This window comes from Geotrypetes seraphini, chromosome 16 (genome assembly GCF_902459505.1).
Source record: "Geotrypetes seraphini chromosome 16, aGeoSer1.1, whole genome shotgun sequence".
Lineage (NCBI taxonomy): Eukaryota > Metazoa > Chordata > Amphibia > Gymnophiona > Dermophiidae > Geotrypetes > Geotrypetes seraphini.
In genome coordinates, this window is record NC_047099.1 from 10,809,342 (window position 1) to 10,822,894 (window position 13,553).

The 13,553-nt window shown below is 41.1% G+C and overlaps 1 protein-coding gene across 1 annotated transcript; it reads right to left on the bottom strand.

The window, feature by feature from the left end:
• Positions 1 to 657: 657 nt before the first annotated feature.
• On the bottom strand, positions 658 to 5,920 carry CCNB1IP1 (cyclin B1 interacting protein 1). The gene is made up of 3 exons (XM_033925160.1): positions 4,822 to 5,920; positions 3,033 to 3,366; positions 658 to 1,252 (listed from the first exon to the last, which is right to left on the bottom strand). Exons 1-3 carry the CDS (start codon positions 5,116 to 5,118, stop codon positions 1,059 to 1,061), a joined length of 825 nt encoding a protein of 274 aa, XP_033781051.1. The 5' UTR covers positions 5,119 to 5,920; the 3' UTR covers positions 658 to 1,058.
• Between the last annotated feature and the right edge of the window lie 7,633 nt (positions 5,921 to 13,553).

Genomic DNA, 13,553 nt, shown 5'->3' on the forward strand with positions numbered 1-13,553 from the left:
TGCTTCGTGGTATAAAACACGTGTGAAGCAGCCTGTAACCATGGCTCTTGTTTGGGGAAGGACAGTGGCGACAAGGCAGAAGCTTGTGTAGCACACCAAGATGTTCCAAGTAGCACACAGGGAGGGCTGGCCCAACCATTAGAAATGGCCACCTAGGGCAGCAAGTTCAATATTTAATGAACGTATGATATTCAATTCTGCATTTTTTTAGGATTGTTGTGGGATGATCATGATTTTTTTGTTTAATTATCAAATTAATGAGGAAGGGGAAATAGGCAAAAGGCCAGAAATTTAACTGAAGGCTAAAAACTCCTGTTCCACTGAGAGGCAGAAACGAGTGGTAAAATGGCATAGACACTTTTGAAAATCTCATGACTACATGCTGCTTATTTACCCGGACCTAAACACACACCCCTGCATGCCCTTTTAAGTGAGCTATGGAAGGCTACTTAGAATAAATTGTTTAGAAAATTTCCCTCTGCATGGAAAATCTCAAACAGCCATGAACAGCCTAAAGTTTGCAACAGTTCTGCAGAAATGCATTATAACAATGCAGCAAAAAACAAAAAGAGTCAAGAAAATCTTAAACTTTTCAATTGGCTCACTCACAACTTGTTTTACTGAATATACTTGTACAGAAAAATTAAAATAGCAACATTCAAGGTTTAAATATAATATTTTTAATCTCTAAACATAAAACACAACTTATTATTGAAACAATTCAAATGTGTCTTTTGACTGGACAAGTTTGATCAACACAAAAGTCCAACACAAACAAACAAAAATCACAAAATACAACCAGTATTATGACTGGTAATTCTTCCAAGTTCAGGAACATATTTTTACCTTAGATTTTGATGTCCATTACCAATATTAACACCATTTGTAACACACATGTATCTCTAACTCAGCATCACTTTTCTACACAGTGCAATTAAAGTAAAATCAAATCATGTTTCTGTTTCTTGTATTTTCTAACTGCAGAAAGGTAATTTCTAATTATTGTAGCAAATCAGGCTGAGCTTCCTGGTAGCCCCAGTGCCTTTGTAAGATGTGTGTCACATTCGCAGCACTTTGAAGGCCTGTCTGGTTACAGGATGTGGTTGATCCATGTCACGATTTGGTGAGGAGAAATTGAAGAAACTGTCTCCAGGCTCAGCTGGTGCAGGGGGGGAGCAGAAGAGCCTGGCGTGAAGGTTTCCTTCGTCTGACCTCCTGGGTGTCATGTCCGCAGGGAATTTGGCTATGTTTCCTAAGGAAAGTGATGGAAAAAAAACCATGTCAAGTAACAAAAGTCACAAGGTGATAATTCTCCTCATTACTATTATTTTTCTCTTCTATAGCACTGCTTGATGTATATTATCATATGAATCTCCAATGCTCTACAAAGTTTGTATCTTTAGATAATAAATACAGACAGTTATGGAGCTGAAGGGCCAGTTGCTCAAACCTCCAAAAAGCTAAAGGGGATGGACACATTGTACTGTTATTATTATCATCATCATCAAATTACAGATGATGAACCATTGAAGTCATGACCCACAGTTTGGGAAGAGCAAATGTAGAACAAAAGAGGGAACAGACACCCCCCGTAAAATCCAACGAAAGGAAAACAAGTGGGGAGAGGGATAGACCAAGTCAACCTTGAGACAAACAACTATTTCTATAAACTCAAAATATAATACATGTAAAACCACGAATAAAAAGTCCTTATTGGGAAGCCCTGCTCTGCAGCTCATTTAATTTCCTTATAATAATCCATAATGAAGACCCCCATTTTGCCATCATCTTACATCTTCCTGCACTTACATATGACATCTGAGTTGTTGTTTTTTGTGTGTTTTGGGTTGTTTTTTTAACAAATCCCTGAGCTCTGCCATTTTAAAAGCCAACATGGATGACCAATATCCAGCATTAATTTGCATGTTAAATTATTTTAGCATTATTGAACTCTCACAAGCAGCTTCTCACATTATGGATATTACAGATAATTAATCAATAGCAGTCATATTGCTAAATCTCATTGGTTCCATGCAACTATCAAATAAATCCCACTGATTCCATGTAATTCACTCAGATAAAACTATTAAAGGAAGAACAATATGTAATTTCTTTCCCTAGTAGGCCTCATTAGAACCAGTAAAAGGAAGGGAAAAATCCAAAACATAAAACTGATCCCATGGAAAAGAATAGTAGGGAACAATAAAAAGAAATATACAGGTCTCCCCTGTATTTGCAGGTTTAGGATTTGCAGATTTGGTTATTCACGAGTCTCTAAAAACCATCCCGCCTTTCAGAACTCTCCACATCTTACCTTTAAAGCCTGGAGATCTAGCTGTGAAGTGGGGCAGGAGCGATCTTCCTACGCTCTTGCCCCTTGCAAAGCCACAATCAAAAATGGCTGCCGTGAGTTTCTGCGGTTTCCTGTCCCTCTTCACCTCTAGACAACCGGGGCTTTAAAGGTAAGATGTGGAGGACTCTTGGAAGCGGGGGAGGTAGGGGTGGTACAGAGTTGACCCTAAAGTTATTTGCAAATTTTTGTTATTTGTGAGGGGGCTGTGCCCCTAACCTCCAAGAATATGTAGGGGACAGTGTAATTAGAAATAAATGGCAGCATAGCTGGCAACCTTTCAAAATGATTAGAGGTGGTAAACGCAACACACAAAGGATGGATTTTCCGGGACACAAAGGATGGATTTTCGGCTTGATATTTGGGGTGTTCAGCATCCACTGAGCTGGATCCTATTAATACTACCTTGTATAAATGATAATCCAAATGTAGAGATATCAACCCATCAAATACAATTCAAGGTACTACCAGCAATAACCTTAACTGATGGAGATTGTGAAAAACACAGTCATCATTAAAACAATGTTTACAATGTTAATTCAATTTCTGCAGAGGAGCTTTAATCAACTCTGGATCCAGGAAGGTCTGAAAGGGGGGACACCATCAGAAGAATGGTTGCAAATGACCATTCAAATTTTTTTTATTCTTATTTTTTGAATGACTTCTGACTCTTTTCCCTCACCTAGTGGGAAGCCAAAGACTCGGGGGTGATGTACTGTACAGCTGTTTTCATCTGATTCCTGATTGCTGGCAGCAATGCTACGCAGCCTCAGGCTGTCATAGAGGCCCTGCAGCTTCTGGTACTGGCGGTTCCTCTCCATGAGTCTCTCAGATACCTCACTGTATTTCTTCTTGTATTCCTCTAGCACTTTCTTCAAGGAGGTGACCTCCCCCTTCATAGCTGTCAACTCCATCTCCTTGCTCTGTACCTGCTGAGTATACACCTTCTCCATCTGCTTCAGATGAGTTTCCGCCTTCATGTAGGTGTACTCCTGGTACAACCTCTCCTGGTATACCTGCCAAGGAAGACAGAATATACCTCAGGAGAAAGGTAAAAATAACATCTAGATGCCCTTGTTTTTTTGCTTTCTGCCCTCCCATTCCTTAGACCAAAACTTTATAGCCATATTTGTCCTGGATTCTTTTTGATACCTTTAAATACCTCCCTTTGATACTAATAGAGAGATTATTGAAATGTGCTGGCTGTGTAAGAGCGTTCAGGACCATGTTGGACTTTTGACTAAAATAGCACTGAAGACCTGAAATCTTACATAGTGTCTTTGTACCGACTTTATATTGGACCAACAAATTATCACAACTTCTAAACAATCCATGTTGCTCCCAAATAGATATACTGTATGCTAAGAACTTCCCTTTCCTTCCTCTTTCCCAAGCAGATGTATTCTGCTGAGAAATGCAGAAATATTCTGCACGTTTAAGAAATTAGGAGATACCATCTCCAATTTGATGAAGCTAGCAGAACTGCTGAATACCCCAAAGATACTAATATAGTTTATAAATTAAAATGTAAATCCTTAATTCAAATATAAAACCCTGCATTTTTATCACTTAACTTGCTGTACTGTATAACTGCCAGGAAACACAATGGGGAGCCTAGAGTCGGCAGCCATGAAAGCACCATTCTATTGCAGAGGTGGGCAACCTGCAGCCAGCTGCTGAACTTTATGCAAGAGCAGAGGAAGTATATGCAGAAAATAGCGCTAACCAGAGTTTTGCTGATTTTAATTTGCAAATATTTTCAGACTAGCCATTCTAGGAGTTTGTTTTTTCTATTTTTAGTTACTTTTTTATTTATTTACTTATCACATGCCATCTATGGAGCTCCGTGCATTTCCAGTTCCAACATTATGGGGCTTATTTTCAAAGCACAGAAGAGTATTTTGGGTGTCTAAGTGCTTTGGAAATGTTTTGTAATATGTAGTAGTGTATGCTACCAAATCCTTGAGGTGGAGTTCGAGGCAGGTTACAAAGTGAGTAGGTATAGCATGGGGTCCAGAATGATTTTTAAGTTACATGAGCTCCTATGTAACATTGCTACCCCGCCAGGGTTACTACTAATATTCTTGCCGCCTTCTGTTTATAAAGGTTGTCCACCCTTGTTCTAGGGCAATATTTCACTGCTGTTGACTTTTAAAATAATTACTATTTGTACTAGAGCAACAATGGTCTAAGTTGTTGACAGTATCCTGCTACTGCACCTGTTTGTATGTTGATCCATAGTGCAATAGTCAATTTCTAGAATTTAAAAAATATTTTAACTGTAGAACTAAAGTGGTTTGTAATTTAATTATAAGAGTTCTAAAAATTATTCGTAACCCCTCACGACAACAATTTGATAATGGTTCTGTTTAAAACCATTTATGTTACCATGACCAAGAGAACAGTTGTTGTGACTGCCCTCAGGGTCATTCATAAACCGCATGAAGCGGACAGAATAATAACCCTTTTACCTGGTAGGTCCAGAAGGCCAGCCCCCTGGAGCTAATGTCCAGGATGACCTCTGGCCGCTGACCCGCCAGCACCATGGCCTTATACTCCTCAGAAGGGCTGAGCTCGGTGCGCACAATGTCCAGCTTGCCGGACAGGGCACTGTTGCAGGCTGGACAGACAGCAGGTGAGCGGCTGAATTTCCCACTGCCATGCTGGTCACAGAAGACATGGGAACATGCCGTGACCCAGGCATAGCCTGAGAGTTTCACACGGCACTTGCGGTAGTTGCAGAGTAGCAAGTCTTCACAGGCAGCCATTGTGCGGAAGGAGGAAGAAGCTCAAAATGGCACCCAACTGGGCATGCATCCAACTCAACTTCTCAGTGACTTCTAAATTTCTAACTTCCTACTTATGCGTCTCCACCACCACAAAGAAAAAGCCAAACCCTGGCAAAAATGGTACTTTGACCCTGTGCCAAACTCCAAGCTCCTGTCCCCACAAAGTCAAACTTCCCTCACTCCACAGGAATGACAGCACTTTAATACTAGGCCGAACTCTGTTATCCTGGAAATTACCACCTTGACCTCTCCTATCCACAACCTCCAGGTTAAAAAAATTGAAATAAAATGGTGGTGTCTATCTGCCTTTAATTAAGTACAATATCACTTCCATATATTTCTTTTGAACTAATATTTCTTTTATCATACAAGAAATGTGGTCCCTACATTATTTTTTTAATGAAATATCTGACTCTGTAAGCTGAATTAAAAAATAAAAAGTTATATCAATCTATATATTTATAGGACTAGGATTATAAATTGACACCTGGATACTCTTTACTTTCAAATTAAAATTGGCAAGATTATCAGATGAAAACCAACAACTGAAGCATTTATTTTTCCCTGTTCCCTGCAAAAGCCAATTTTCCTCCAAACAAACATTTAAGCTATTCGAAGGCCATGAAAAAAGCGCGGGAAAAATAACAAGAAGGAGCCGTTCAAGCGTTTAAAAATGGGAAGGCAGCGCGTATGCGCTCAACAATCAATGACGTAACAGTAGGCTGGGCCAAGGGTTACGAAGGCTAAATGTGAACACGTGAAAGGAGGTGGGTGGGCATAGCCTCGATTGCTTTTCTGATCGTATTCGTAATAGGCCACAACCAACAGAAGCGAGGACCGTAGAGGAAAGTGGGCGAAGCCTAAAAGAGGCGGGATCGAGGGAATGCAAAGGATTGGACAATTAGTAATGGGTTAAGCCCAAAACGAGGCTTGGATCGGAAGAAGGCGGAAGCCAGAAAGTCTCCAAAACGAGGCTTGGATGTTCAGGTGGACGTTGTACTTGTGCTATATGACACTTCGAGATTTGTTTTTTTTTTGTGGTTTTTTTTTTTTTTTTAATGATTACGCCGGTCAGGGAGGAGATATTTATTAACTTTTTAGAATAGTTTAGCTGCTGCTTATGTTTCCAGTCTTAAGCATCTTCAAATATGGCCATTAGAATCCTTCTATACAGTAATACATTAATCAGCTAAATAGGTTTCAGGATCCCCGTAATAAACATGCATACAGTTTATCGTGCATGTTTAATTCTGGGTATCCTGAACACCTGGCTGGCTTTAGGGTTCCCAGCATAAGGTGACCATACATCCCGTTTTGAATGGGACCGTCCAGTTTTGGGATCCCCTGTCCCGTTGTCCCCACACACAGATTCGGGACGCTGAAATGTCCCGTTTTCAGGGACAGCGTCCTGAAGTTGTGAGCAGGGACAATGGGACAAGCGATCGCTTCCTGTCCCTCCCTGCCATGCAAAAAAAAAAAAAAGCCTCCCTCCAGTGCCCGATTTTTTAAAAACCCGGTCCGCCGCCACTGCTTACCTCCCTACTGCTGCTAATCGCAGCCCAGAAGCTGCCTTCCCGATGTCAATTCTGACGTCGGAAAGGACCGTTCCGGGCCAGCCAGGCAGCAATTGGCTGGCCCAGAACGTCCTCTCTGACGTCAGAATTGACATCGGGAAGGCGGCTTCTGGGCCGCGATTAGAAGCAGGGAGGTAAGCAGCGGCGGCAGATCAGGGTTATTTAAAAATCGGGCGCTGGAGGGAGGCTTTTTTTTTTTTTTTGCACAGCAGGGAGGGAAGGAGGTAGGCAGGCAAGCAGGCTGGCTTTGGTGTGGCAGGGAGGGAGGTAGGCAGGCTGGCTTCAAGGCAGGGATAAAGTCTGGAAGGCAGTGAGGGGGACATGGGAAGGAGCCACTGGGGGCACTAAGGACATAGGAAGGAGGCACTGAGGACATGGGAAAAATGCACTAAGGACATACTAATCCTCCAACTTTCTGAAATTGGCATAAACTCCACAGTCTTAGATTGGTTCTCAAAATTCTTACGTTCCCGCTCCTACTTCGTTAACATGAATGGCACCTCATCCTCCCCTTGGAAACCGATCTGCGGAGTTCCTCAGGGTTCACCTCTATCCCCGATTCTTTTCAATGTTTATATGTCCTCCCTGAAACTCCTCCAACTATCCACCTCGGAGACACTTTACGCCTACGCCGACGACATCCTTGTCCTCCTCGAGACCGACTCTATCCTCACCAACCTCTCTGATAACATCTCTTCTTGTGTAACAAATCTCCAATCCTGGGCTCTCACCGTTCAAATTAAACTAAATGAGACCAAAACAAAACTACTTTGGCTCGGCCCAAAATTAGATCAGCTACCCACCCTCATCCCACTATCCTCTGGCACCAATCTGCAGCTTGAGAACTCTAGCAAAGTTCTGGGAATCATCATTGACTCTACACTGTCCTTCAACGACCACATCAACTCCCTAGTAAAAAAATGCTTTTTCAATCTTCACATGCTAAGAAAAGTCAGATCCTGCTTCCACCAACAACATTTTGCTGTCCTCGTTCAATCCATTATTCTATCCAGACTAGATTACTGCAACTCCATCTACCTAAGTCTCAGACTTCAGCGGATTCAGAACACCGCAGCTAAACTAATCTTCGCAAAAAGCAAATTCGACCATGTCTCCCCGCTTCTGTCTAAGCTTCAATGGCTCCCAGTCAACTACAAATGCGCCTGTCTAGCCTTCAAATCTCTTCACGGCATCCTTCCTCCCCTCTTTCTACTATCTTGGCTCTCCTCGAATCCTAACTCCACCAGATCCACTCAAAAATTCAAACTATCCTTCCCCTCTTTAAAAGGCATATCCCATACAGGAAAACTTGGAACATCCCTCCTCTTCAGGATCACCGAGCTGTGGAACAGCTTTACTGCCCATCTTCGGAGTTCGACCTCCCTCCAACGCTTCAGAAAACATTTGAAAACTTGGCTTTTCTCCAAAATGTAACTACTCCCTCACTCTCCATTATACTAAGTCCCCTCTTTCCTTCCTTTTTACCAAGCCCTTCTTCTTTCCATTGGAGTGCCTTTCTTTATTAATTCCTGTAAACCGTGTCGAGCCCCACTTCTGTGGAGATGATGCGGTATATAAACTTAAGGTTTAGTTTAGTTTATAGGAAGGAAGCACTGAGGGCACTAAAGACACGGGAAGGGGCACTGAGGACATAGGAAGGAGGCACTGAGGGCATAAGAAGGAGGCACAGGAGGCTAAGGACATAGGAAGGAAGCACTGAGGACATGGGAAGGAAGCACTAAGGACATAGGAAGGAGGCACTAAGGACATAGGAAGAAGCACTGAGGGCATTAAGAACATGGGACGAGGCACTAAGGACATAGGAAGAAGGCACTGAAGGCACTAAGGACATGGGAAGGAGGCACTGGGGCACTAAGGACATAGGAAGGAGGCACTGAGGGCACTAAGGACATAGGAAGGAGCACTGAGATCATAGGAAGGAGGCACTGAGGGCATAGGAAGGAGGCACTGGAGGCACTAAGGACACAGGAAGGGGCACTAAGGACATAGGAAGGAGGCGGGAATGACAATTAATAGATGTCCCCTTTTGATGAAAAAAATAAATGGTCATATTATCCCAGGACAGTTTGGGAAACCTGGATTGCCCAAGCAGGAACATCCAAGTTCCATACTGATCTCATGTTGTCAGCTGCATGTAGGAGAAATGAGAAGGAAATTATTTCACCTCCCCTACTTTGGAGAAGCCTTTGCCACTGCTGTACACTCTCCCATAGCAGCAAAATTTTTGCCCCTGGGCCTTGTTGGGGGGGAGGGTGGGGGAAGCAGACTAGGAGTGTGTTGGTATAATCCAGTGGTCTCAAACTCAAACCCTCTGCAGGGCCACATTTTAGATTTGTAGGTACTTGGAGGGCCTCAGAAAAAAAAGTTAATGTCTTATTAAAGAAATGACAATTTTGCATGAGGTAAAACTCTTCATAGTTTATAAATCTTCCCTTTTGGCTAAGTCTTAATAATAATATTGTCATTTATAGCTAAAGAGACATATGATCAAGAAACTGTTTTATTTTACTTTTGTGATTATGATAAACATACCAAGGGCCTCAAAATAGTACTTGGCGGGTTGCATGTGGCCCCCGCTACAAGTTTGAGACCACTGGTATAATCTGTCCTCTGAACAATATGGGAGAGATGCCATCTATTGGCTTTAAAACAGAATGACATGGGCACAAATTTTCCCTGTGTTATTTTCCTGCCCGTGCCCTGATGCTGCAAGCTCGGTCCTCATCTGCAAAAGCCTCAAACACTTTAAAATCATAAGTGCTTGAGGCTTGTGTGGTTAAGGCAGAGCTTACATGAATGGAGCAAGGACAGCGAGAGGGACAAAATTCACAAGGAAATTGAGTTTCTGTGAGGACGGGGAAAAAAAAAAATCTATTGATTCTGCTGTTTGTTTTACTTTTCTATGTTGGGAGGGTTTATTGGCTTTTTTGGGGATGAGGTGATTTAAAATATTTTTTCATTTTTTTTTTCCTACCACTACAAATCATTTCTATAACACTATTAAATATATGTACTGCTCTCTAGGCTTCCGCGGCTGGCATCATGCTTGTTGCTATTTTGCGGGTCTTATCACGTCCAGGTAAATAATAATAATAATAATTTTATTTCTTATATACCGCTATACCATAAGTTCAAAGCGGTTTACAACAAGATTCATGCAATGAGAGTATGCGGTGATTACAACAAGAAGCATATGTTTAGAATAAGATACATAAGTTTAGAGCAGTTTACAACAAGATACATAAGTTCAGAGTGGTTTGCAAGAAGATACATGCAATGAGAATACGAGATGTTTGCAACAAGCAACCAATGATTACAGCCGGATACAGAAGTACAGAGCGGTTTACAACAGGGTACATGAGCTCGGGGCAGTTTACAAGAAGATGCATGTAATGAGAATGGGTTTACAACAATATACATGCAATGGGGGTAATGGGGAAGAGAAAGAGCTTTCAGGGATACAGAATTGTCAATGGAAGAGAATTCAAATTGTGTTAAAGAGGTGAGTCTTCAGTGATTTTCTGAAGTCAGCGTATGACGCAGCCTCGAGTATGGGTTTTACTAGCCATGTGTTCAGTTTGGCTGCCTGGAATGATAGCATTCTGTCAAGGAACTTCTTGTAGTGACATGATTTTAGAGATGGGTAATTAAAGAGATTTATTCTTCAAGAACTGTTATTAGGGCAGTTGAGGAAGAATTGGGAGGCGAGGTAAGTTGGTAGCATCCCAAAGACCGCTTTGTAGCTGATGCAGGCAAGCTTGAAGAGTATTCTGGATTCCACTGGCAACCAGCGGAGTATTTGGAAGTATGGGGTGATATGTTCCCATTTTTTTAATCCAAAGATGAGTCGGACTGCAGTGTTTTGGATTAATCTTAGCTTGTGAAGTGTCTTTTTATAAGCTCACAGATATATGTTGCAGTAGTCCAGTGTGCTCAAGATGGATGATTGTTCAAATAATCGAAAGGATGATTCATCGAATAATTTTTTGATGGTGCGGAGCTTCCATAGGGCTGAAATACTTTTTTTGAACATTAGATCTGTATGCTTTTCCAGGGTTAGGTGTCTGTCAAGGGTAACTCCTAGTATTTTTATAGTTTGGTCAATTTCGTAATCTCGGCCATTCATGTGAATTGTGTTGTCTTCTTTTCATTGGGAGATGCCAGGAAAAATTTAGTTTTTTCTGTGTTCAGTTTTAGTTTGAAGACCTTCATCCAAAGCTCTATCTGATTTAGGGTATTGGATAGGAGATTAATGAAGTCTGGCGACAGACCGGATAGTGGTAGCACAACAGTGATATCATCAGCGTAAATGTGGAAGTAGAGATTTAGGCTTTGTAGCAGGTGTCCCAATGAGATGAGATAGATGTTGAATAGGGTCGGAGATAACGGAGAACCCTGGGGTAGTCCGCAGTTGTTATTCCAGCTGAAGGAGAATTTGTCTTCTTTGAATACCTGGTAGGATCTGAGTTCAAGGAATCTCTGGAACCAATTGTAGGTGTTTCCTGTGATGCCTAATGATTCAAGACAGGATGGTGTGGTCAACTAGATCGAAGGCACAGCTTAGGTCCAGTTGGAGAATCATTGCACTGAAGCCTTGACTGAGAAGGGAATGTAGATGGTTTAGGAGAGAGGCCATTATAGTTTCGGTGCTGTCTGAAACCTGATAGATTATTGTGCAGTAGGTTGAATTTGTCTAGATAGGTATTTAGTTCAGCATTTACCAGGCCTTCCATTAATTTGGCTGCCAGAGGAATGTTTGCGACAGGTCTAAAATTGGAAATGTTGTTGGGTGTTTCTTTTTTATAGGAGTAATAACAATTTGACCCAAGTCTTCTGGGAACTTGCCAGAGGATAGTTGTAGGTTGATCCAGTTTAGTAGTTTAGCCTTGAAATTGATAGGAGCTGATTTCATCACATTTGGAGGGCAGGGGTCCAATCTGCAATATGCTTTGACGTATTTGTTGTAGAACTTGCTGAATGTTTGCCAGTCGGTCTCCTTGATGTTGGACCAACTCATGTCGGTTTTAGAAGTGTCTGGGTCCTGGGGGATGACGTACTTCCAATGGGAGTCTTGGGTGCTTGGTAGAGCATGTCTTGATTTTATTATTTTTGAGTTGAAAAAATCGGCTAGGTCATCTGCTGTAACTGTGTATTCTTCTACCGGGTTTGTATAAGGGTGAGTGTCATACAGGTCATTGACTAGTTTAAACAGTTTGCTGCTGTTTATGGAGGTGTTACCTATAATGTGGGCATAGAAGGTTTTTTTCTTCTCTTTGGTTATGTTTTTATAGTTTTTTAGCATTTGGCGCCAGGCGTCTCTAGACTCTGGAGTTCCTGATTTTGATTATTTCCTTTCTAATCTTCTTAACTCTCTCTTTATCTCAAGGAGTTCTAGGTCAAACCAGCCTGTTAGGTTTCTAGGTCTAAGTAGAACCGACGTTTTAGCCATCATGCTGTGGATTTCTTCAGGGTATGCTTTGAGGTCTGTAGTTTGTCTTTATAATATAGTGGGTTCACTAACAACTCAGAACAGGGAGGTCTGCTTGTCATGAATTTGAGTGGTGGGAAAATTTGTCACAGATTTGAATTCTGGCAGCAATTTGAATTTTGACAGGAACATCCATTGGACCCACTTTTAAATTCTGGCGGGGAAGTCTGTGGTCACAATTTTAAAATTCTGACAGACAAAAAAGGTGTGTGTGTGGAAACTTTTAGATGGAGGGAAAAGGCATTTCTCCTCAGCCCCAATCCTTTTTGTGCTGAATTTCTTTTGAATGAGTGGTTGCCATGTTTTGTTTATGGAGAGCCCTTTATCTCCATTGAAGTTACTGGGGTGTCTTGTTATCTCTATTGCCTCTTTTGATTCTTCTCGACCACCAGTGATCTTCTTTCTCCAGGACTTTTGTGTTCTCAAATCTAATCCATAAACAAAGCATGGTAACCATAAGAAATTCAGTACAAAAAGGACTGAGGTCAAATGTCTTTTGCTTCTATCTAAAAGTTTCTACTCCCCTTTTTTGTCTGTCAGAATTTAAAAAAATGTGACCACCGACTTCCCCACCAGAATTTAAAATTGGGTCCAATGGAGGTTCTTGCCAAAATTCAAATCTGTGACCAACAAACTTTCCCGCCAAAATTCAAATTCATGACCAGCAGACCTCTCTGCTCTAAGTCAAGTCAGTGAACCCATTATATATATAAAGACAAACTGCAGACCTCAAAGCAAAGCATACAGTAGTCCCCTCCTTGAAAGTTATTGGAACTCGACATGATACGTTCTCAATAATGGCCCCACAACTATGGAATACTTTACCTCAATATATAAGAGAAGAAAATAATTTCAGTCACTTTAAAAGTAATTTAAAGGGTTTCCTTTTTAAAGATGCTTTTAACCTTTAAATCATATTCAAAGTTATTTTAGCTTTTTCATAGTTTACACTTTTCCCTCCCTAACGTTCTTTCCTTATATGGTTCTCTTTGCTATCCTAAAATATTGAATTGTAGTTCTTCCCCTTTTTACCTTGTGTACCAGTTAGTCTGTAGGTTTGTCGGTCTTACCCATTATTTTAAAATTTAAATAGTATATTTACATACATGTCTATACTTTTTATTAAAATTGTATTTCGCTTAGTGAATTTAAATAAGCGATTTATCAAATCAAAAATAAACTTGAATTATGCACGGTAGATCGTAGAGACCTAGTTTGATTATAGGGGATAAGCAAATTATTAATGAATTCTAGCTGGCTATTAGCTTTCGTTTTAAAGGTTAGAAGTAGAATTTTATAAGTGATCCTATGCTCTATAGCAGTGGTCTCAA